The sequence below is a fragment of the Pteronotus mesoamericanus genome, unplaced genomic scaffold (assembly GCF_021234165.1).
Source record: "Pteronotus mesoamericanus isolate MK-2021 breed Mesoamerican mustached bat unplaced genomic scaffold, CSHL_Meso_final contig_42, whole genome shotgun sequence".
NCBI lineage: Eukaryota > Metazoa > Chordata > Mammalia > Chiroptera > Mormoopidae > Pteronotus > Pteronotus mesoamericanus.
In genome coordinates, this window is record NW_026555157.1 from 3,663,262 (window position 1) to 3,689,189 (window position 25,928).

The window sequence follows — 25,928 nt, forward strand, 5'->3', positions numbered from 1 at the left end:
AGAAATACAATTATTTGAAAAATGAGAAAAAGATATTTAGTAAGCTGTGTGTGTGTGTGTGTGTGTGTGTGTGTGTGTGTGAAGTGCTAGTAAGAGCAAAAAAAAAAGGGGGGGGTAAATTAACAAAAAATAAGAAAATTATCCACAGCTGATAAATACAACTCCCTAGATTGAAGGGATCCCTGAATATTGAGAAATCTGAATGAAAATCTTACTGTAATAGTTGAAATTTCATAATTAAAGAGAATTAAGAATATTCATCTATCATAATAAGAAATGACTAGTGCTAAAAATTAGTAAATCAAGAAGTAGCAACTTAAGACCTATAATGGTAACTGCCAGAAGGAATTACTAAAATCACTAAAGCTGTCTCTAAGGAATTCTGGAGGTAAGTAGGAAGATGGGGAGAGGCAGTTCAGGAGGACACACAGAAACCCTTCGTTTAATTTTCAACAATTACTATATCCTGTATTACACTGATAAATAACTTTATGCATTTAAGAATACTTTTCACTTTTAAATAAATTCTCTTTAGAAGTATCTAATATTATTACCTGCTCCACACAGATTTGAAGGGTGGTGGATTTGCATCAGCATTACACTTGAGATTAACACCTTTTCTTCCTACAAACCAATTTCCATCGTAGCCTGTTACTGAAACCTCAGGAGCATCTATAAAATAAACGCATGACAGAACAGATTATCTTTTGTTAATGGTAAATAAAATACACAATGATAGAGCATAAACATAAACTTTAAGCTCTATACATTGGTCACCTACTTAACTGTGACTACTTTCAGAAATCTATAGTTAATATGGAAGAAAACTATCTGCTGATTGTCAAAGTTATAAAACTGCCTTTGAGGTTTGGTTTCCTGATTCTAGTGGCAATGTAACGTGTTTGTATACCTTAAAGTAGTTCCCGATTAAAGAACAATTAGGAAAGTAAAAAAAAAAAAAGAAAAGAAAGAAAGAATTTTTCCTTTTCTGTAACCAATGTGAAGACAGTACTCAACAAATTTTAGTTGACCAAATGAGTGTATAAATGAACAATGAAAACTCAAACATTAAGCAACTATAAGCACATACAATTCTAGTTATTATAAACACTGAATGTAAGAATATCCACAGACCTATATTCACCGAAACAAAATTTAAGAGTCTATTATGAAATATGTAGAGCTATATGAACAAAGAAAATACATTAAGTGCTTAATTCAATAATAAAACATAGCATTTAAGTACAAAATCACCAAATAAAAACTTTGGTGGTTTTTAATGAAATGTTTAATCTGAAAGGCAGTAACCCCAAAGAGATATCAAGTCAATTACAGAGCTTAGACTCCCTATACTACAATTAATAATCTATGGGCATGTAGCAATGTAACACAAAATTTCTAAGACTATAATTATAACAAGTAAATTATCTAAGACCTCAACTGTTCTAAAACATGAACTTGTATCCACTCAATGTGCCCAAAGGTTTTTTAGCATATGTGCAATATAGTTAGTTAAATGAGCAATTATCCATGTCTACTAGCAATATAAATTTATGCCTTCAAACTTTAAAACCCAATACTAATCATTCAACCACCATATTGTTTAGCTCCTAATAAGTGACAGGCTTTGTTTTAGGTATTTGGTATACATATAGACTCTGTATTTATAAAATAATATTTTAATAGTAATAAAAAAGATGATATTTAATAACTAACTAAGCCTGTTATGAAAAAAAAAGAGGATGCTAAGAGAGAAGACAGGAGGAAGGGCCTAATTTAGATTGGGGGATGAGGTTGGGGATGTCATGAAAGACTCCCTAAGTAATATTTACTGTATTTTGCCATGCATAATGCACACCCGTGTTTTGGGCCCAAACTTTCAGGAAAAAAAAAACTTTTGTTTTAATTTTTAATTCATTTTTTATTTATTTATGTTTAGAAACAAAACCAATGATCATATTCCAGGGTATTATTTTGCATATAGATATTATTACTACTTTCTAGAGTTACACTTTTAATGGATAAGTGTAACATTAAAACATTTATATACATACAGAATTAGTACTGCCCATGTATAAAGCACATCTTTGTTTTTCCCTCAAAAATATGGGCAAAAAAATGTGCATTATACACAGCAAAATACATTTTACAACATACAGGGACCCTCCATCTTCCTGTGAGCTACATAGTAAACTAGATAAATAGTACACGGTCAGATAGGAAGTTAGAGCAAAACCAGATCAGTCTTAAACAGTGATGAGAAAGCCTGACTTACTACCAAGCAAGGTTTACAAAAACGTAGGAAAATTAAACTTTCACTAAGGTACAATTAGTTACCTTAGCATTTTACAAAAGAAATGTCTGCCTCTTATACATACCAAAAATTAATAAACATTTTTGAAACTTAAAATTGGTACTAAAAAACCGTTGCTGAAAGAAAAATATAGATATTTGTGAGTTTAATTTCTTTTAAAAGAAGGAGGGGAAAGGTATTCAAGTATTCCTAAAGAATACTTCCAAATTTTGAGAGAGAGATTTTGGATATAATTGGGACATGTTTTGTAAGTTCCAATTAAAAAAGAGGAAAAAGTCATAAGCACTCTAACAACATTTTAGAAGCATGTCAATAAATGTAAATAATAACTATAAAGTCTTATATTAGAAAAAGTACTTTTATATATTCAGACTGCATTCAAGCAAACAAAAAATAGTAATATATATAATTCAAATTTAAGGAAATTTCAGTCATGGTTAGACATAGGAAAGGAAAAAAATGTATATGAGAAAAATATTAACAGTACTTACAATTAAGACCTGAATTTTACAAGAAAAAAGAAAAAAGGAGTCTATAAAATCAAGGTAGGAAAAGGGAAAAAAATTAATTGGCTTCTCCAGAGAAGTAAGGAGGTCACAAGGTATTTGTATTCAAGAATACAATAGCAATGACATTCACAAAAAGATTATCTTCTCATGTTTAATCCAGTAAGTGTTGGAAAAAAAATTCCCTGAATTAGCTTTAGAAACCATTATACCAAGTGTGATAAATATGTGTAACTTAGAATTCCATGACTCATACCAAAAAAGAAAAAGAAAAACAGAACATCTTCACAAACCTGTCTACATTTATGATCTGTGCATGGATGGAAATGACAGCAGAACCTAAATATGTATTATTCCTAACCTGCTTAATTTTAATTTTCTTTGCTATAAACCATCTGCACCATGAGTTTCCTCTTGCTCAAATTTTAAAATGCTACAAAAAGAATGTAAAGCAGAAAGTATACACACACACACACACACACACACACACAAAACTGTAAACAAAACAGAGTATCCCATAACAAAAAAATATAAGATGAGCCAGATTTGAATCTTATCTATAATGATTATTATCCGAATGATGTGTTTAAAATATTGTTTTACCTGTATGAAAGAGAACCTTACAGCGTGATCAATAAAACTGGTTAGAATACTGGAAAAATATAGATTTTCATAATTTAAATGCATCTAGAAAGTAAAAGACTCCTGCTGAAAAATAAACACATCAGGGGTGGCATCAATAAAACTGAATAAATTGGACTGGAAAAGTAGTCAGTCTCTAAGCACTGCACATTTTGAGGTATAAATTTCCACAATTTGCTTAAGTCCAGCTTAGGTCTAAGAAAGGATACAATTAAGTAATTCTAAGTTAAAGAACAATGTTAAAAATCAATGTCCATCTTTACAAACTGAAAAAACTGTTCTGGTTAAATGAAATTTCCACAATAATATTTTAAAGATTAAGGAAAAAATTGTCAATAAGGAAAAACCGCAAGAATCTCTGAATACTAAATATTCAAACTAAAAAGTTTGACATAGAATAATTTTAAAGGAATAAAAATAAAATGCATTATGTTTAAAAAGCAAATGTTATCATTTACTTACACTGTATATCTAAAATGAAAGAATATCGGATGTCCTTTTCCAAGGCTGGATGTTTTACAACACAAGTTATCCGCCTTCCTCTAGCAAATCTGGTTGGAAACAGCTTGTACTGGCTGACGATTGTGGCCGTTTCATTTGGAAAGGAAGTTGTAGTGGATTCCATTTCACCAAGATCACCTTCCCAGTTAATATGTGCAACTGGTTTTCCAGTGGCTGCGATACAAATGGCTGCTACTGTTTCATTTCCTCCATCGATTAAAGAATCTGGACCTTTTATCAGGCTCACAGTGGGTTCAACTGTTCAAATTTTAAAAAAAAGTTTATTTCAATTAAGAATATATTTGTGTCCTTCCAAGCCACATCTACACATATTTCAAAAATTTAGGAGTAACTGTCCTGGCTGGTGTGGCTCACTGGATTGAGGCTAGCCTGTGAACCAAAGGGTCGCCGGTTCAATTCCCAGTCAAGGCACATGCCTGGGTTGCGGCCCAGATCCTCAATAATGTGCGCACAAGAGAACCACACACTGATGTTTCTCCCTCTTTCTCCCTCCCATTCCCTCTCTCTAAAACTAAATAAATAAAATCTTAAAAAAAATTTATGCATAACTGCATATAAAATCTACACACGCACACTTTTAGGTAATACTAACATCAACTGGATTCTTCAAACAAGAGATTTAAACACATCCTGTCTAGGCTTTTCAATTTTTTTTGTATCTCTCTTAAAGACTTTTATCTGATAAACACTACTACCCCACTGATCACTAATTTTCTCTAACTTTGAAATAAGGTTTGACTCCACAGTTTCTAACCATTTGCATGGTAGTTTTTTGCCTATTATCTTCAAACTTAATAAACCAAATGATGAACTATCATCTCATGCTACAAATCCCTAACAACTTTTTCAAAGACATGCCCTTTTAAATTAGTGGTAACATAAGTGACTCAATCACCAAGGTTCAAGACCTGTCATTGTTCAAACCTCCCTTACTTCTTATATCCAGTCAGTTCAAGAGATATACTAGATACTCCTTTATGATAGCTCCCTTCTTCACTCAAGTAACAGAAATTAGTGAATTAATTTCAAGCCTTCATGGCCTCATGGCTGAGACATCATGATTTCAGGACTTCTTCATTTTAATTCATCAAAAAACACCAGACTGATCATCCTGAATCACAACTTTTGTCACATTACTACCTAAATCAGGTCTGCATTAGTCATCTCCCTAAGCAAGGTGAGAAGGCTGTCAAAGTGATGTTTCTCAAACTTTCTTATGCACACAAATTACTTAGAGATCCTGATAAAATATACATTTATCATCTAATAAGTCTGAGAGAAGTCTGAAATTCTGTATTTCTAGCAAGTTCCCAAGAGATATCAATGCTGCTAGCTCATGAACCACACTTTAAAACAGCAAGAAACTGAGGGGAGAAAGGGGATGAGAAGCACAACATTATACACCTTTGTATTTCTAGTAACATTAATCTCAAATTCCTCATTCTAACATTTCAGCTAGTTTAATGTGGTCCTACTCTGCCTTTCTAGCCTTTACTTCTTGTACTTTATATAAATCCCTTGAACAATCAACAAATGATTCACTGGTTCCACTATGAGGGTTCTCAGCAGTGAGTGATCTCTCCCTCCTCTCCCAGAAGACACTTGGTAATGTGTGGAGATTCTAAGTTGTCATAACTGAGGGACTGCTACTAACCATCTAGTGGGTAGAGGCCATGGATGCTGCTAAACAGTGTACAAAATGAACAGGCTAGGTCACCACAACAAATTCCACTCCCAGATTTCAAAAGTGCTAACTCTGAAGAAATTCTGCCCTGATATAATTATTTTCTGCCTGCCTCTATTGGCTCACTTACTCTCATTACACTTCCTTCCTTTTTGCCTACCCCAAACCTACCTATCATTCGAGAACTGGCAACTATTATTTTTCCTACAAAACGTTTCTAAACTACCTAGTTCACCAGCCCATTCCTATACCCTACTTAAATAACATTAATGTATGAGGCTGCTATAAATCAGGAACTCTTAATAGGCTTTAGGTATATAATGTTAAATTATAAAGTACAGAGTTGCAGTCCACCATGTTTATTTACAGTGAAAAACAAAAACAAAAAACAAGAACAAATAAAACAGTACGGTAACCACTACAATAATGACATGATTAAGACATAATGGCAAAAGAGAAAGAAAATCATCAAATTGTGGAGAGGGTGGATCTTTCAAGAATGACTTCCCAAAGGGTGTGGTTTGATGACTAGTTAAATAGAAGAATGAAGGAAGACAGAGGTCAGAGAAAACCAAAGGCAATCCAGGCAGAAGGACAAACGTTAGGTAAAAACATAGGCAGGTGTTAAGAGAACTACAACCAGTTTATTATGATTATAAAAAATTGGGTTCTGGAAGAGGATAAGTGAGAAATGAAACAGGTGACATAACAGAAGTAGGCATGGGTAAAGTCATCATTAGTCTTACACTGTAAACAGTCTTTAGTTTAAAACCACAGAGTACTGTATTAATTTAGGAGAAATTCCTAAAATTTATAGCAAAAACATTTATTCCCATAAGCTCTCTCTTCCATATACAAACTATTTATCTAATTTTTTCTTGACACTGAACTTGTGACCTTTTTATCCTGATGTCTTGCACTTGATTGTTTTTTAGATATTTATGCCTTGTCTGCCAATCAAAATATTTCTGAAAAGCATCAATTTCATATGTATATTTTCCCCATAGCTGTTAGGACACTGTCTTAAACATATAAAGTCCTCAAATATTTAATATTATTTCTATTTTTACATACTATCTCTCAACAGGTAAAATATATATAACACATTTGTACAAGATTGCTTTCCTGTATTCAAGAGACCCCAAAATTACATCATTAAATATTAGGGACTGTGTACTTGTTTAGTTCTCTAAATGCAGACACTGAGACCAAGTGAGGAGTAAAAAAGGCTTATCAGGGAGAAACATCTGGGAGAAGAGTGAAGGAAAAGAATTGAGTAGGGGGAGCTATCAGCAGACCTGACAATATCCCTGACAGGTTAAGTTGGAAGATTTGGAGCAAAGACTTCCCCCATTAAAGGAGTCCCACTTTCGTTTGAAATGTCTAAGGTGCTATTACTCCCTAATCCTTGTTCTATTATTCAAAAGTACTCACCAGCATTTCAAAATTGGTTTATTTTTCACTACAAGTGGCTCTCTTGATGCTAATATATTAGCTCATTCTAAATTCTACTATGAACTTTAACACTTATCAGACAGAAAAAGGTAAAAGAGCTTTCATTAGGAACAATAGACCAAAATTCAAATAGCTATACAAATCCACAATAACAGAAATAAAATTTGATTTGAAAACAAACCTGATTTGTCAGTGGCTCCAAGAAGTCATTTCAAAAAATGGAAAAGCTATCTAAAGGTGGTAATTTAATTAAAAGTTGAAAATTGAGGGAAAATAATGAAAATAAGTATGGCAAAGAAACTCAGTACTTAGTATAACTAAAAACCGCCTTTCATGAAAGAAGTAAAATAGCTAAGACCTACATAGCATTATATAGATAGGTTGGTAGGTATAGATAAGATTTTGTTTAAATTAAGAGCCTAGAATCATAGAATTTTAAAACAGAACTTTAAAAAATGTATTTGAATTCTTTTATTTTAAACCTAATTTATATATAATTTCAATCATTTTAAATTCTTAAAAATACTTTTACTATAATCCTCAAAACTACCACCAAAATACATAATTCAAGCATACCTACCTAATACAGTTACGGTTGTGGAGGACTGAGCATTTCCAAGTGGGAATGTAACAGCTTTGCATATGTATTTTCCAGAATCAGAAAATCCTATGTTGTGTAGAGTAATTGTTGCATCATTAAGTGAATAGTTTTTAAACAATACTCTTCCCTGATATTCTCCTTGAACAGAGAATCCATATTGAGGATGATGAACTGCAATAGTCTGTGAACTTTTGCCGTGTATCTTTTCCCATGAAATTTGTGTTATAGTTTCATTTACTTCAATCAAACACTTCAATGAAACATTCTTTCCCCATACTGCTGTGACATGTGGCTCCACAACAATTGGTCCAGCTAAGGCACCTATGGTAAAAAAAAGTATAGTTTTTAAAATAGAAAAATGTTATGCTAAAATATGATAAATCTCCCTCCCCTTTTATTTCTCTCCCTCCTTCCTTCCCCTCCTACAAGTACACACTTACACAAACACTTTCATAATTGAATAACAGTGATAGATGTTTCCAAGGCTGAAAGTAAGACCCAAAGAGTGACTATCAAATAAAGCAAATACCCGTCAATGTGTTGCAGTGGAAAAAATCAGTAGATATGGCCAAGAGTAAGCTTGGAAACAGATCCTTCCCCAGTCAAGCCTTCAGATAAGATCCCTAGCTGACACTTTGACTCCATTCTCATTAGAGTTTGAAGCAAAGAATCCAACTGAGCCAGGCATGGATCCCTGGCCCTAAGAAGGGGTAATAAATTTATGTTCTTCTAAAGCTACTAAGTTTTAAAGTAACTTGTTACTCAGTAATAGATAACTAATACATGTAGGATCTGTCAAACCAAATACAATACCAAAGTATCTTACTTTGAAGGTTCCCACTATCAGAAATCTCTATTAAAATTTTTTTTTAAATACACCAGTTCCCAGAAAACATTAATTTAAAAAACAAATAAAAATATGAAATCAATTTTTTTCCATCTCATGGATAAAGAAAAAAGGAAATGCCACAAGCAAAAGTTAAAACAAAATCACATCAAAGTTCCCCTATAATGTTAATTACATTCTGAAAGCAATGGACCAAATCTAAGTAAGATTTATATTATTCATGAACACTAAAATCAAGATACTTACTCACTGACAACTACGTGAAAACATAAAACATGCCCTTGTAAAGTTTCTAACCCATATATGTATCCTGACAAAACAAACTGTCGAACTAAGTAAACCATATAAGCACTCAAAATGAACAGTATAATAAAAACAGCTTTAAAATTTAGAGTTATATCTAAACAATATTTTAAATAAGCACAAAATTACAAAAAATATTAGGGTGTCACTTAAAAGATAAAGAAAAATGTAATATAGCCCTGGCCAGATGGCTCAGTTGGTTGGAGCGTCATCCCGTACACCAGAAAAAATAAGGCTGCAGGTTCAATTCCCGGTCTGGGCACATACCTAGGTTATAGGTTCCATCCCAGATCAGTACGCATATGGGAGGCAACTAATCGATGTTTCTCTCTCACATATCGAGGTTTCTTTTTTTCTTTCTCTCTCCCTTCCTCTTTCTCTAAAATAAACATGTCCTCGGTTGAGAATAAAAAAAAAATTGTGCTTAAATATGTTCAAGCAGTTCTAAACATAACAAAGACTTTACACAATATTATTTCTATAAACTCTTTTGAGAAAAAAATATGAATGAATAACTATGAAAAATAAGCACATAAGAGGAAGGACTTCAGAAAGATAGATAAGAGGGCAACCTTTATTTACCCAAAAAATGACTGAGGATACTACAAAATAGGACTAACTCTTTTAACAGCTATGCAAGAAAAGGGTTTTTTGTTTTTTTTAAGCATTGTCCCAGAAAAGATTCAAGCCCCCAACATTTTACTATCATGCTCTTGCATAATTACTAAGCTTTTAAAACTATCCTAAGACATGAAAAACATGTAAGTATTCTAATGTATTTTAGCAATCGATCATATGCCTGGTACTAAACTAGAAAATATACAGACAATAAAAGAGCAATTTATAAATATTGATTAAAAGTTTGTATATTATAAAATATCAAACTCTGTATTTAAAGATTGAGTATGTAGAAAACTCAAGAATGTAAAAATATTTTGACTGCTCATCACACTGAAATCTCACACAACTTTCACAACAATGCTGTGAAAATATAAAATTTAACACACATTGTCTGATTTAAAAAAAAAATCAACTGAGAAAAAGATTCCTAGTAATAAATTTGATTCTTTTCAAACGGCCGGCCATCACAACAAAACAGAGAAAAAGAGGGCGCAGATATTAAAGAAAAATCAAGAAAATATGATTTACTCTCATTATCACTGTTCAGCTGAGACTGAAAATTAAAATGCAAGGAGATAAGAAAAGTAAATATTAGAAAGGAAAAGATAATAATTATTTGAAAAACCTATTACCTGAGAAACTTAAGAAGGCCTAGTAAAGGGCATTAGAACCAATAATGTGGCTGCTTACACAGCACGCAAAATGTATGCAAAATATAAAATTATTATTATAGATGATAAGAGTTACAAATTTATTATAGGAAAGGTTAATATTTGCAAAAAATAGTATTTAAAATACTCATTAATAAAATTGTAAAGAACCAATAAAACTAAATGACTGGCTTGAATAAATAAAAGTTACATCATGTTGCCCTGGCTGGTGTGACTCGGTTGGGTGTTGTCTGTGGTCTAAAGGGTGACAGGTTCAATCCCCAGTTGGAGAGAATACCTAGATAGCAGGTTTGGTCCACAGTTGGGGTGCCTACAAAAGGCGACCAATTAATGTTTTTCTCCCATTGATGTTTCTCTCCCTCTCTTTCTCCTTCCCTTCCTCTCTCTCTAAAATAGCAATAGGCATGTCTACCAGTAAGGATTTAAAGAAAAAAAAAAGATACATTATGTTCCTGGAAAAAATACTTAATGCTATATAAATGTCAAATCTCCCCATATTAACACACGAATTCAATGCAATTGCAGTGAAAACCCTGATTCAACTTTTTGAAACTAGACTAAGGACAATAGCTAAGAAATATTTCAAAAACAACAAAGGCCCAGTTGGGAGAGGAGAAAATATTAAAGTATAAAAAGCTTACTATTACTATCTTAAAACAATTGAAAGTACAAAACCAGACCAAGACATAGAATGGCATATGGCGTGAAAATAATAAAATTAATTATTTTGTATAAGTGGGGAAATAATAAATTAGACATGTTAGAAAGACAAGAGCTAAATGTATAAAAACATATCCCTTCTACTAAATCAAACACACACTCTGTCTCTCTCTCACACACACACATACACACACACACACAAAGACACAAACATAACTTAAGATTTAAAAGTAAAAAATTAGCCACATATGTGTGTACACATACTGTGAGAGATTGAAATAAACATACTAATCAGCTGGTAATTACAGAATAGGCTGTACTAACAAACTCACAGAAGAGTCATGTATGAAAAATTTCCCTGTAAGTATTTTATAGGCATCAGCAATTCCAGTTTCTGCTTGTACAAGAAACAGCCCTGACCACTTTGGGTGACAAAGAACACCTAACTGCAGGAATCTGGCTGGCACTGACCAGCTCCATGATGCTGACATTAAAGATCCATATTGGGACCAGCAAGGAAACCACCTGCACATCCACAGCCTCTCCCCTTGATCTTTATTCTCCTTGTCCCGCTCCTCCTTGTAAAAACCCCTGCCTGCTCTGAGATGTTGAAATGGGTGTCGAGATGAGAGTCCCTTATCAGCCAGGTTGCTGGCACCTGAATAAAATCACTTTCCTTTACAATAAGGGTGTCCAACCTGTGGCCTGCAGACCACATGCAGCTCAGGATGGCTATGAATGTGACCCAACACAAAATCATAAATTTATTTATTATGAGACTTTTTTTTTGTGATTACATGTTGCAATGTATGTAATGTGTGGCCCAAGAGAACTCTTCTTCCAGTGTAGCCTAGAGACGCCAAAAGGTTGGACACACCATCAGCAACACCTGCCTCTCCAGCATTGGCTTTTGAAGCAGCGAGCAACCCAAACTGCATTTGGTTAGTTTTTGGCAATCCAGATGGGCAGGGCCCAGAGTGCACGAGATGACCCCATGGAAAGGATTGTAGAAGTTTCCCAGCAGCTGCAGAGAGTTCTTTATCTTGGGGACTCTGTGCTCTCCCTCTCAAGGCATCAGTTGCCTTTAAATGCTTTGCTGGTGAAAGGGAACAGCTTATTAAAGGGCTGACAAGCCCAAAATGGGTAAAGTCCTTGGTGTGCACAACCAGGAGCCCTCAGCCCCTCTTTGAATTGTCTAGGGTTACATATGAAGCAAAAGGCGCTGCATGACAGCAGAAATGGCTCAATGACTAAAAAAAATCCCCGATTCCCAGTGTGGGATTCAGAGCACACATTTGGTGCTCTGGTTTTCAGATTTCTGGGTTTTGAATATTCTGTTTGAAAGCTCTCAACTCTCTGTTCTGTTTGGGAGCTCTGTGAGAGCTCTTGTCTGCCTGAAACGGAGCTTAACCTACAGTTGTTCTTTGCTTGCTGTCTTATCTTTTAAGGCTTGGCTTGCTCTTTGCTGTTCTGTTCACAAGGGAATCCTCTGTCTTTGTCACCTGGGCACCATGACATTTAGAACTTGTGAAGGTCATTTGCACTAATGTCCCAGTACCTCCTTTTACCATATTTAGTTGGAAAGTACTCATTTTGTCTGAGGTTTATCTTTGCTTTAGGTGTTGTTTTGTTTCTGTTTTGCAATGGGTGACTGAGTCTCAATGCCAAAAGAGAAGCCATAATGTTATGTTTTAGCTGACTCGTCAACTTACTGTCCCAAATCAATGACTAATTAGAATTGTTTTATCAAAGGTCTGATAAGTGGGATAAGGTCTTTTATGCACAAATTTTCCGCGTTGTTACATCATAAGGATTCTATTCAGAAAGGATTTAAATTGATGGTTCAAAGAGAGAGAAAAGATTTCACTACCCTCCCAGACTATAAACACAGAAAGAAAAATGAGGAAATAAGTCTTTTAGACACTCTGGATCCTCCTCCTGGAGATAGATTCAAGAGCTGTGATGGTCACAGGAACAATGGGAAAATTAATGACCGCACCAAATCCTGTGGAAACAGCAGGGGTGGCTGCCCCAACTCAATGTGAAGGAAAATATGGGCCTTTTTAAACTCAAGCAGCTAAAACCAACCAAGCCTGATTATGTCCCCTGCCTCTCCTCTAGCTTCCTTAAAGCTGTCAAAGACAGAAAGAAAATTCTGTCTTCTCTACAATTAATAATACTATTTAGATGTATGGTTAAAAAAAAAAGTAAATAAGGACTATCACAAATGTTTTTATTTCAGGATCACATAGTCTGGAAAATATTTTATATTAAAGCTGGCATAAGTTTGATATCTTTTAAAGTTATTAACTTAAAATATGCTTGTTTTGCCTGGGTTTGCAGGAGTAAGGTCATGCTATCTGTTACAGAATTTGTCAAGAAAATAACTTGAGTAATAATTGACCCTAAAATCTCAAAAAGCAGTTAAGAACTAATAAATAGATGTAGCTAATATGAAAAGTTTTTGATAAGGCTTTTCAATAACAATTGTAACTATACCTAAACATAATTTTCCAATGTCTTTGGTACTATGGGACTTTGATGTTTTGCTGTGTTAAATAGTGAAAATTATGAAATATCTAGATATTTTATAATAACAGGATACTAAACATTAATTGATCTGTGTGTGTCTACTTTGGATTCTTATTGCAAAGAAGCTAGAAAAATAGATCTGGATCTGTTAATGAATAGATCTTGTACTTTATTTGAAGTAAGACTCTTAAAAGTATGAATATGTTTGCATTTGAAGGAAAAGAAACCTATTTCTAGAAGTTATAAAGCATATTCATGAAAATATCATCTAAAAAATGTTAATACTTACTGGTAGTTGTCACTAAAACCAAGGTTTCTAAGAATTAAGAATTATAATGAAATTGGAAAGAAACTGTATGATGTGGTAATAGAAGATATAAAATATGAAAACATTCTAAGAAAAAGAAAGTAATTTGTTCTAAAGTTGGTCATTTCTGAATGAGTTAAGAAAAAAATGAACTCAGAAGTGACTCTGTAAATTGCAGAAAGATTATGTAAGTCGCAAGTATTTATGTATATTGCAGAGTTTGTGCCCATGCAAAGGTTTATAAAGAGAAGTCTTAAGAGATTAGATAGTTAAACTGAATAATTTACTTATGTAATTGAGTCTTAATATCAAAAGTAAACAAATACAGAATTTGTTTGGTTCTTTTTCAGTCTAGTAGAAGGGAAAAAGTTTTTCCTGCATCTGCCTAGAAAGCAAAGATTCTATTTTTTTAAAAAATAGTTACGTGTTATATTGTGTTAATCAGGTACCTGGTTACTTAAAAACCCATATTCTTTATCCTAAGAACTAAAGGTTTGTTAGCCTGTATTTATGTTTCATACTTTACTGTCAAAATGGATAAATAATTTAATATTGCTTCATAATGATACATAATCTTTTGGTCAAGTATGTCTGACAAATTTCCCAGGGTTTAAATTTTAAGACTTTCTTGACCTAAAATTGGCTCTGCATCATTCCAATGGGTCCCTGGAATGCGGTGGGTACTTGAATTTCTCCTTAGAACAAATTTAGAACAAATTAGGCCTATGTGTTATACTTAAAGTACATGGGAAGCTCTGTCAAATAAGAAATAACTATGTCTTATTTGTATACATATATTTTTAATATAAAAATGGATGTTCTAGAGATTATATAAAAATCTCCAAGTCTATAAAGTTGATATACTTTCATTTGTAATATTAAGTTATCTTAAAATGTTACAAAAAAGCAAATTCCTTTGTCAACTGCATTAAATCTGATCTATAACCATGTCATATTTTTTTCTTTGTCATTTATAAACAGTCACTGTTTTACACTGGTGCATCTGATTATAAAAGTTACATCTTCAGAAAGATTTACAGAAAAGACTCTGGCATTCTAAATTACATATTTATGTGAATAAACATTTACAGAAACATTTACATTCACATTTTTGAACTGGATGAAGATTACTGCAACTCTGTGGAATAACAGGATTTATAAAAATACTGGCAAAAATCAGCATAAAGAAAAACTGATTGAGACAGAATGAACTACAGATGATTATAGTTTTGTAACTTTTTAATGAAAATATTTATAATTTTTATCTTGTTTTTCAGACATAAACTTGTTTTTATTTTCTTAAAGCAATATGGTAAATTATACTTTCATAAGCAACATTGAGGCATTTGTCTTTTTCTCCCCTACCTGATCCCTCTGGAATTTGGAAACCCTTAATGAGTAGTAGTATTTCCATGGCAATATGTTTGTTTGCATAAATCTAGCAGGAATCTGATTTCTTCATAATAGGACACGTAAAGTCAGTTTCCAGTTGTGGTTTTATTATCCAAAACTGTGACTGGAATGTCATGCGTGAGAGACATTCCTAGACTATGAGTGTCAGCAAAACCTGTAAGGAATGAATATTGACTTTGAAGCCAATAAAAGTCCCTGGTACCCTGCTTATTCATAAGGTTCATGGCAGTCTTCCCAAGTAAGAAACAAAGGTTGCTTTCCTGGAAAATGGCAAAGAAAAACCTCAAGACATTTTGAGGACACCAAGATTGAAGAACTCACCGTAAGTCACAGGTATTGCAGGCAAAGCCCACGAGCAACTGGTTGGCTTGGCTTCCCTGCCCTGTAGGACAAACAGAAGCTCAATCTGGAAATTTCTTATAAGATTCCAGCAAAGTGCATTTAAGAAAGCTGATATAACTATCTGCTACTCCTGTTTATGTAAATGAAGAGGCCAAACTGAAACTTTACTTAATGTGGTAAATGAACTGGTCTTGATTTAGCTCTTTGAATAAAATATGGGTGATTTTACAAGGAGAAATTGTGTTTCAATAGACTCTATAATACACAGTTATGGATACTAAGCTCTAGTTCAGATAACTGTGTTCCAAGTTTTATGTTTCAGTTATGTACAGACAAGGTCAGAGGAAGGATAAAAGGCCAGGTACAGAAGGTCACCAAGATGGAAAGTCTTACATGCCTAGCAATAGGCATGAAAAAGAGAACTGAATAAAAAGGGTCTCATAGGCTGATGGAACAGTGGAATGTGATTGAGATGATAAATGAGATGTCCTCTAGACACCTCCCTTCCAGTCATTATTTCCCCAAAGGAGCCTAAGATAATGCTTACAGTGGGGAATGAACTGATTGACTTTTAGTAGACACAAGGGCCAGGTACTCTGTATCAAACAGCAAACTGACTGAAAACAAACAAACAAAACAAAACACCTTACCAGTCTCAGTTAAGGAAGGAACAAGCCTCCCTTCAGCCTTCAGAATGCCAACTCAAGGATCTTATGTTATTATACATCTTCCTCTATGAGTAATGTCCAGAATGTCCCACCTCTCTACTCGGATGGGATTTGCTCTGTAAATTGTCCACAAAGTAACCTTTTCTACTGAAAGGCAGCAGCTTCACCAGTAGATCCTACCAGAACACGCACTCCAACTCTAGATGTTGTTAGCCTGTTCAGAGGGACCCAGAGGAGAACTGTTCCTTCCTAAGATCTATAAGCAAGTGTGTAAACCTGTTTTGAACAGACGGGGCTCCAGGGTGAGCAAGCAACATTCACCTGAATGGCCTGAGCTCTTTCTGGGAAACTCCCATATGATGATGAATGAATCTTTATGTGTACTCTATGACCCTGATGGGGAGCAGCTGCACATCAGCTTGCACTTCAGAATCTCTCCAAGACTTTAATTACCATAGTCAATAAAACTGCACCTTACATATTAATACTCAGAAATCTCTGGACTCTCTCACTTTGTCATAGATAATTCAATTACCTTAAACTACACAGTAGCAGAACAAAGAGGAATTTGCGTGGCTGTCAAATCCTGTTGTACTTACATTTGACACCTCAGCTCAGCAGGAAATAATCATCATAAAAATCAGGCAATAGGCTTCCTGGCCTCAACACACATTGGATCATCCCACTTCTCTCTTCGAAGGAATTGGAGATTGGTTTGTGTGTTTATTTTCATGGATACTGGAAGAACTCAGGTCCATATTAGGAGTAATTTTAACTTAGGTTTAACCATTCTTTTCTTTATAATACTGTCTTCACTGTTTTAAAACTCCTTGTGACTTGTTTTTCCCATGCCAGAAAAACTGTATCTGCTCAACAGGCACCACTAAGAAATATATCTGCTTTTAACTCACAAGATTTTGCTTTACCCCCAGAAAATTCAGAGGACATCATTCCCCCAAGAAATTCAGAGGACATCAACAGCTCCATAGATATGGAGGAAAAACTCACAGTGGGAAATTGTAACAGTGATTGAAATAAACATAATATACTCATCAAGTGATAATTAAAGAATAGGCTGTACTAACAAATTCATATAAGATTCATGTCTGAAGTTTCCTTGTATAGGCATCAACAGCCCTGAAATGGGGTACAGAGCATGTTCCCCCACAGCTCATGGTTGGGGGAAGGGGAGAAGTGGATGATATAGCTTAAGATACTTTTCATAAAAATGGTAAGTGACAGCTGGGTCTCTCCTGAGAAGCTGTGCTGAACCTGGGTAAAGGCCTACGTGACCTTCAGTACCTTCAGGATGTATAGTGCTGAGTATGAAGTTACGTAGGGAGCCCCAAGTCTGCATTCAAAATTAAGGTGGACAGCCATGAATGCCATGTGGTTTAGAAAGGGCACTGTAAGCTGGGAGCCATGAAGAAAGAGAGCAATGACGTAGCAGCCATGTGAAGGGAAGACTAAACAAGCAGCTCTGTAGTCTGCAATCAGGATACTGTCATGTGGCCTGGTGGAGTAAGGAAGGACACATACTGCTGCTCTGATTGTGCCTGCTCTAGCTGACTCCAAAGTCATCAAGGACCCTGCCTTACAAGACCCAGACTCTATCTGGACTCTTGGGACTTGTCCCTTTCCTGGACTTCACCATGATCCAGGGTAACACGGCACATGTATTCCCAAACTATAACATAAAGGCTGACGACAATGTACCCCCAATCCTGAAGGATAAAGCTGCGGGGAAATTGTCTGGATAGCCGGCTTAAGCACAGATAAGGAGATGGGGAACTTTTGAAGCTTTTGGCTTATACCCTTTTGGGGAGCAAGGGAAATGCTAGGTCTCATGGGAGAACAGAGTTCCAAGCTGAAGCGCTCTCAGCCCCTCCAAGGTTGGAATATTGTAAATAAAAACCTATTTCTTCAAATATGAAGTGTTGGCTCATACACCAAGGCGCCATGTGAATGAGACCCTATCTGCTCGGTTACAGTTTCAGTTCCTGCTTGCACAAGAAACAGCTGTGACCACGACTTTGGGAGATGCAGATCACCCAACTGCAGGAATTTGGCTGGCACTGACCAGCTCCACGATGCTGACATTAAATACCTATATTGGGACCAGCAAGGACCATGCCTGAACACCCACAGCCTCTCCCCCTGATCTCCTTGTTCTCCTTGTCCCTCTCCCTCCTTATAAAAACCCCTGCCTGCACTGAGATGTTGAGATGGGCTTTAAGAGGTAAGTCCCTCATCTTCCAGGTTGCAGGCACTTGAATGAACACTTTCCTTTACACTAGCACCTGCCTCTCAAGTATTAGCTTTTGAAGTGGTGGAACCTGCATTCAGTTATAACAGTAACTTTTTGTATATTCTGGCAGATAACATTACTTACTCCTTGGGAAAGGGATTACTGAGGATTAAAGAAAAAACACTTAGTTTGTACTCTGTGTTCTTCTTTGATGCCAGAATGATTTACAGTAATTTTCATAATAAAAAAGCAAAGTAAAAATAAAAATAAACAGAATTATCCTCTTCAGGTAGAGGCAGAGAAGAGATTGGATTAAAAAATATTATAGGCCAAATGTTTTTGCCCCCTTATATTTCTATGTTGAAGCCCTAATCTCACCTCTAAAGTGATGGTATCCAGAGGTAGTCCCTTTATGTAATAATTAAATTTATATGAGGTCATGAGGTTGACCTTCATGTTGGCATTAGAAAAGGAATAGAGAGGATAACTTTCTTTCCACCATGTTAGAACAAAGTGAGAAGGTGAGGGCCTTCACCAAGAAACAGATCTGCCCTAATGAACAAAAAGCTTGATATTTAAAAAAAAAACCCAAAAAACAAAAACAAATTATAAATGACTATTTTAATGTGTTTAACTTCACTAATAAACAAATATTAATCTACATATCTGGTTTTTGTCTCATTTTTTGTTTTACTAGCTTGAAGATAATGAGTGATTTCTTTACTTTCTAATTTTTTCCACAAAAATATTCTGAGTTTATGCTAATTGAAAAAGTAAGTTCTGATGTAAATTTTTTTTCTTGATTCAACTCTTAAACCATTGAGCAAGGCTCTGTATTACTATTCTAGTATTTAAATTTGGTTCTCCCTCTGATTCTATAAGCTTCTAATGATACAACTCCTTTTTCATATTCTAGTTAGCCACAGTTAGTTTCTATTGCTTGCAAACAGAAGTGCCCAATACATTTCCAATCCTAAATTAAACCACTTCTGAATAACATTTTCCCCATAGACTCTCAAAACCATGGAGAAACAGATTTTCCATTGTGGTTCTTGGACCAAAGTCAGTATTAAAATGCCTCACTACTTAGGTCTCTCAAACACTTGTGGAAGAAAAGGGACCACATATTAATATGACAAGCTCAGGGGAGGCCTGTTGTGGCAGCCTTACAAGCTCAAAGGCCTCTACAGTAACCACAAAGGAAAGTCTGAAATTAAAACATGAACTAAAAGCAGTTCATAACGTGTAGTCAAGTCCTAGGCTGGTATTTTTCCCTAACAAAGGTCAATCTTCACCTTAATTGAGCCTACTGTCTTTTCGAATCTATGATAACATACTTTTGGAACTTCAAGGTAACTGCCCTTTTTCTGAAACCCTTAGGCACTACCACCAGAGCTGAGACCACAAATCCCCTCATTGTTATTGTTATAATGGTAATTGCTATCACGATAATTGACTGTCAAGTACCCTTTACCCACTTATGTAGGCTAAGTATTTGTGTATCATTTTACCTTTCATCCAATCCCACAGGTTTCTCTGCTTTGTTTTCTCCTGCCTCCCTAATCTATGACCAATAGATTTCATGTAACCCTCTTGTGTTTCCTTTGACTGTAATGTATAAAATAAGGTAATAGCCCTGGTTGGTGTGGTTCAGTGAATTCAGTGCCAGGCTGTGAACCAAAGAGTCACTGGTTCAATTCCCAGTCTGGGAATATGCCTGGGTTGCAGGCCAGGTCCCCAGTATGGGATGTACGAGAGGCAACAACACTTTGATGTTTCCCTTTCTCTCTTTCTCATTCCTTTGCCCTCTCTCTAAAAATAAATAAATAAATCCTTTAATAAAATAAAATAAGGTGCTAAACTGCCATTTCCACAGCGTATCTTGAGATTTTGCTTCCCAGCAACTGTTGTCAGTTTGGCTCAAATAAACTCACCAAAAATTCTCTAGCAGGGTTTCCAACCTGTGGCCCAAGGTCTCCATGCGGCCCAGGATGGCTACGAATGCAGCCCAACACAAGATCGTAAACTTACTTAAAACATTATGAGATTTTTTTGTTTTCGTTAATGCTTGTGTATTTAACATGTGGCCCAAAAGAACTCTTCTTTATGTGGCCCAGAGGCACCAAAAGGTTGGACACCCCTGCTACAGGTTTGAATGTCTCTTCTGTGGACACTTTGAACCTACTCCCTCCCCCCCTACTTTCCCACATAAAGCTGAGTTTGACTGAAGAGCAGAAGTGTATCCTGGAGAAACATAAATGTTTATTGCTAAAGACCTAAATTATTTGAAGTACACATTTCATTAATAATGATGTAAACTCAGAATATAAAGAGGCTAAGCAATAGCAAAGGATCAAACCTTTCATATCTGAAAAAACCCTAAAAATGTCATAATGTGTTCCTGGCTACTGTACACTCTCAGCGCCAAAGAAAAACACGGTAATACATGCTGCTATGTTTTTTTCTCTGAGTGTCTACTTGTTTTTTTAAGTTTAGTTTTGTATCATTAACTAATTAATTCAATTGAACTTACCATTCAGAGAAAAAAGGAGAAAGGAGCAATTTTCCACTACCAGTAGGCTCTCACTACAACCATGAAAATACAACTCTTTGGAGTTTTCATGTGTACTGACTAGTCAAATGATTTTCAATCAGTATGTGCACACTGATATGCCACAAGAATTTTTAATACATGCAATATCTGACTGTTTAGTTAGGGGCACTGAGCTCTTTTCCCTTAGATTGTCAAATATATAACATCAATCAATACAACAATAGCCATCAGGTGTGAATGAATCAAAATTATATCTATTTTTTGTCAGATCGGCAAAAAAATACATAGTTTGGTGCGCCACAGAATTTTAGTAATTACTTTATGTGGGCCATGAGATGAAAAAGGTTGAAAATCGCTAGAATAGTCATTCAGGCTGGATACAGAATGCCCAAAAGATAAAAGTCATCTGGAGATGCATGAACTTAAAAATAAGCTTGTGACAGAAAATCAAAATAAAATGACTCATATATTCTTAACTTCTATGGGTTATTTAAAAACAAAGACTTGAGATTCTTACTAGAGATTACATATTGTGATCTGAAATGGAAGTGAGAATGAATTGGCATCAATTCACTTTCTCACCTCTCCCAATTCCAGCACTGAACCAAGAAATAATGGAAGTCATCACAAATCTGTCTTTAATACTATCCTTTTAGATACTTTGATACTATCTTTTATCACATCTCACATCTCAACCCACTGGAAAGGGCAGGTTTGTTGGGAATTATAGGTCCCAGGATCTTTCAAATGTTAGGTTCTACAAAACAGGTAGTGCAAACACTCTACAAATGAAACATTTATTGCTCTCTGTGTCCAAATACAAACAATACCTCTAAAGATCTCTAAAATGTGTCATTTCAGACTCCTCAGAATTTAGAATAATTTTTGAAACAACTAAGTATACATTTTTAAGACTCAAGATATCCTCAACAATTTCAAAATACTTAAATACATTTTAGATAAATCAAATTTATAACCAGCACATTCAATAGTTAATTTGAATTGTTTTAAACTGATGTTTGTTATGCAACTTTGAAAATGTAACAAAAACAGTATTTTCAACAAAATCTCCAAACGCTCAAAGGAGAAATAAGCACAGAAGAGTAGAGCCCAAAAAAAAAAGAAAAAAGAAAAAGGAATTAAAAAATGTGAAAACTATTTATAAACTGCAAAATCAAATACTATCAGAGTATGGAATAATCTCTAACTTCCTGCCCTGTAATAACTAGAAATAATACCACTGGGATCACAAGAGGGCCTATATTCTAAGGATAAATCTAAATCACATACTAAAAAATGGTTGAGAGAACTGAGGGAATTCATTTATCAGCAGGCATTAGGTATGTATTTTGTGCAAGGCACTGTTCTAGGTGCCTGTCATAGTATCAAAAATATGTCCATATCCTTCTGAAGTTTATATTCTAAGCAGAGAAACAGAATTAACAAGAAAATAAAAAGACATTAAGATAGTAAGAACTATGATGGAAAATAAAGATAACAGCAATGGTGATTATTTTAAGGTAGCACCATATCTTTTTTAATGTAAGAGTAATAAAGAAGGGCTTTTTAAGAGGACATTGGAAGAAAGACTTGAAAAAACTGAGAGAAAAACCTTGCAGTGTCCCTTGAGTGAAGGAAGAGGAAAAATGGCAGGTAATGAGGTCACAGGGATAGCAGGGGACCAAACCATAAAGTTAAGATTTTGTTTTAATCCTAAATTAGATAGGAAACCACTAGAGAATTTTTAGCAGAAATGTGATATTTTAACTTACCTTTTAAAAGGATCACTGTTTAAATAAATTTATACAGAGAAATAATTAATGGTACTTATGAATCTCCATCTACAATATGCAAGTCAGGTTGTATTTATTGTAAGAGCTATCAGGGCTGAGTTGGAACTGAAGACCAGAATTGACAAGCGATGTGTGAAGACAAGTCCCACAAGAGGGTCAACAAATAACATGATGACTGATAATACTCAGAACATCTATCCTCTTCAATTATTTCCTAGTTTCTGCAATTCTATACCAATTAGAAAAACTTCATATCACAGGGCCACTTAATTGATTTCTGTGAACAAATATTCTAATTCACCTAAAGCCTAGTACTTTCCTTTCTTGTCCTGACCCTTGGAGCTAAGTCTCCAGGACTAAAGCCTTTCTCTAATATATAATCTGGCTCTAATTTTCAATGTTAAAATGATTCAGGGGAGTTACTCTGATCATAGTAGGGTTCACATTATGAAAAGAACAAGTTTTGCTTTTTATTTGGAAACAGAATTATAGATAATATAGCTACACACCCCACCCCCATTAATCTTTTTTTTTTAAATGAATTACTGGGATGACATTGGTTAATAAAATTATATAGTTTCTGGTGTACAATTCTATAATACATCACCTGTATATTGTATGTGTATTCATCACTCCAAGTCAAGTCTCCTTCCATCACCATTTAAAGCTCCCTTTAGCTTCTTCTATCTCCCTCGCACACTCCTTTCTCTCTGATAATCACCATACAGTTGTCTGGTCTATGAGTTTTTATTTTTCATAATTTTTTATTGCTTAATCCCTTCGCCTGTTTCACCCAGGCCCCCTCTAACCGTTGTCCGCCTGTACTTAGCAAGGACAGAACTAGTCCTTATGTAGGATCTAAGATCAATATACAAAAATCAGTTGTATTGTCTAAGTATTAGCAGTAAAAAAATTGAAAAAAAAATGTAAAACACTGCTGCTCAGAATAGCATCGCACACACAAAACAATAAAAAAAATCAACTTATCTGACAAAAGCTGTAAAAAACCTGTACAATTAAAACTACAAAATTTGTTGAGAAATTAATAAAGATATATTTTGCTAGAAGTATAGGTTGGAAGACTCAATATGCTTAAGATGTTAATTCTCTCTAAATTATCTGGAGGTTCAAGACAGTTCCAATCAAAATCCAATCGGACATTTTATAAAAATTGACAAACTGTTTCTAGTTTTCACATGGAAATGCAAACATAAAGTTTTGTGATCTCAGGTTGGCAAACTGTTCTCAGATATGTGACCAAAAGTGCAGTCAGTGAATTTCATCAAAATTAAAAGTTTCTGCTCTTCAAAAGACACTCTTGAGGTAAGGTACTTAATGGAAAAAAAAAAAATCTGTGAAAAACATATTTAATAAAGGAACTATATATCTGATAAAATACCTTAATCCAAAATACATAAAAAGAAAGGTCTCAAAACCCCATAAAAAGAAAATAACCAAGCCAATAAAAAAAAATAAGCAAGATATCCGAACAGACACATCACCAAATAGCATATGAAAAGATGCTCGACATCAGTGGGGAAATGCAAATTAAGACCATAAAATATACCATGACACATCCACTAGAGTAGCTAAATTAAAAACACTGACATTTTGTGTTGAGTCTTTTCTTTTTTTCCCCCTAGTGAGTCTAACCAGAGGTTTGTAGGTTTTATTAATCTTTTCAAAAAAACAGCTCTTTGTTGCATTAATTTTTTTTGTATAGTCTTTTTGTTCTTTATTTGGCCCCAAATACAAAAATTAACTCAAAGGAATCCAAGACCTGAATATAAGACCTAACACAATGAATTACATTAAAAAACCCCACAGGTACTAAACTTATAAACCTTGGTCTTAGATTTATTAATTTGACCCCAACGGCAAGGGAAATGAAGTAAAAATAAATGAATGGGGCTATATTAAACTAAAAAGCTTCTGCAAAGCAAAAGAAACCATAAACAAAACAAAAAAGGCAACCAACCAAATGGGAGAAGATATTTGCAAACAACAGCTCTAAAAGGGGCTAATATTCAAAATATATAAATAATTCATACACCTCAACACCAAACACCACAAATAAAAAATGGACAAAGAAGCTCAACAAACATTGCTCCCAAGAAGACATACAAATGGCCAATATAAAAAGATGCTCAACTTCACTAGCTATTAGGGGAATGCAAGTCAAAACTACAGTGAGGCACCACCCTTACACCTTCTAGAAGGACTGTATCAAAAATACAAGTACTAATAAGTGTTGAAAGAGGCTGCTGAGGGGAAAAAAAAAAAACCCTATTCACTGCTGGTGGGAATATAAACTGGTACAGCTACTATGGAGAACAGTACGGAGGTTCCTCATAAAGTTAAGAGTTACCATATGACCATGCAACCCCTCTTCTCGGTATCTACTCCAAAAATATGAGAACATTTATTCACAAACATAGATGCACCCCTATGTTCATTGCATTACTCATGGTGGCCAAGACATGGAGTCAGATAAAGTTGCAACATGAAAACATCCTTCAATAGATGACTGGATAAAGATGTGGTACATACCGTATTTTGCCATGTATAATGCGCACATTTTTGCCCAAATTTTTGAGGGACAAATAAGGATGCACGTTATACATGGGTAGTACTAATTCCATATCTATATAAATGCATTAATTCTTTTACATATACTTATGCATTAAAGGTGTAACTCTAGAAAGCAATAATGATATCCATGCACAAAATAATACCCTGGAATATGATAATTGGTTTTATTTGTAAATATAAATAAGCAAATTAAAAAATTAAAATGAAAGATATTTTTCCCCCAAAAGTTCGGGCCAAAAACATGGGGGCACATTATACACGGCAAGCTACAGTATATGCACTAGAATACTACTCAGCCATAAGAAAAGATGAAATACTCCATTTGCAACAACATGGATGAACCTTGAGAATATCATCCTAAGTAAAAATGTCAGACAGAAAAAGTTAAGAACCGTACGATTTCACTCAAGAAAAAACAAACAAACAAAAAACCCCAAACAAACAAAAACTCAAGACACATATAATTGTTACAAGGTAAAGGGTTAAAGGGATCAAATATATGGTGACAGAAGATTATGACTATTGGGTGGTGGGCACACAATGCAATATTCAGATTATGTATCATACAACTGTATTATTTGAAACCTATTTAATTTTATTAACTAGTATCACCCCAATAAATTTAATTTAAAAAGACTGACAATTGTTTGAGA

The 25,928-nt window shown here is 34.5% G+C and overlaps 1 protein-coding gene across 1 annotated transcript in view; it reads right to left on the reverse strand.

Moving 5' to 3' along the window:
• NECTIN3 (nectin cell adhesion molecule 3) overlaps positions 1–25,928 on the reverse strand; it is a 54,839-nt gene that overhangs the window by 11,519 nt on the left and 17,392 nt on the right. The window contains exons 2-4 of the mRNA XM_054577329.1: positions 7,704–8,045; positions 3,925–4,221; positions 555–672 (exon numbers count right to left, since the gene is read on the reverse strand). Of these exons, the coding sequence (XP_054433304.1) occupies positions 555–672; positions 3,925–4,221; positions 7,704–8,045 (757 nt within the window). The remainder of the gene's footprint in view (positions 1–554; positions 673–3,924; positions 4,222–7,703; positions 8,046–25,928) is intronic.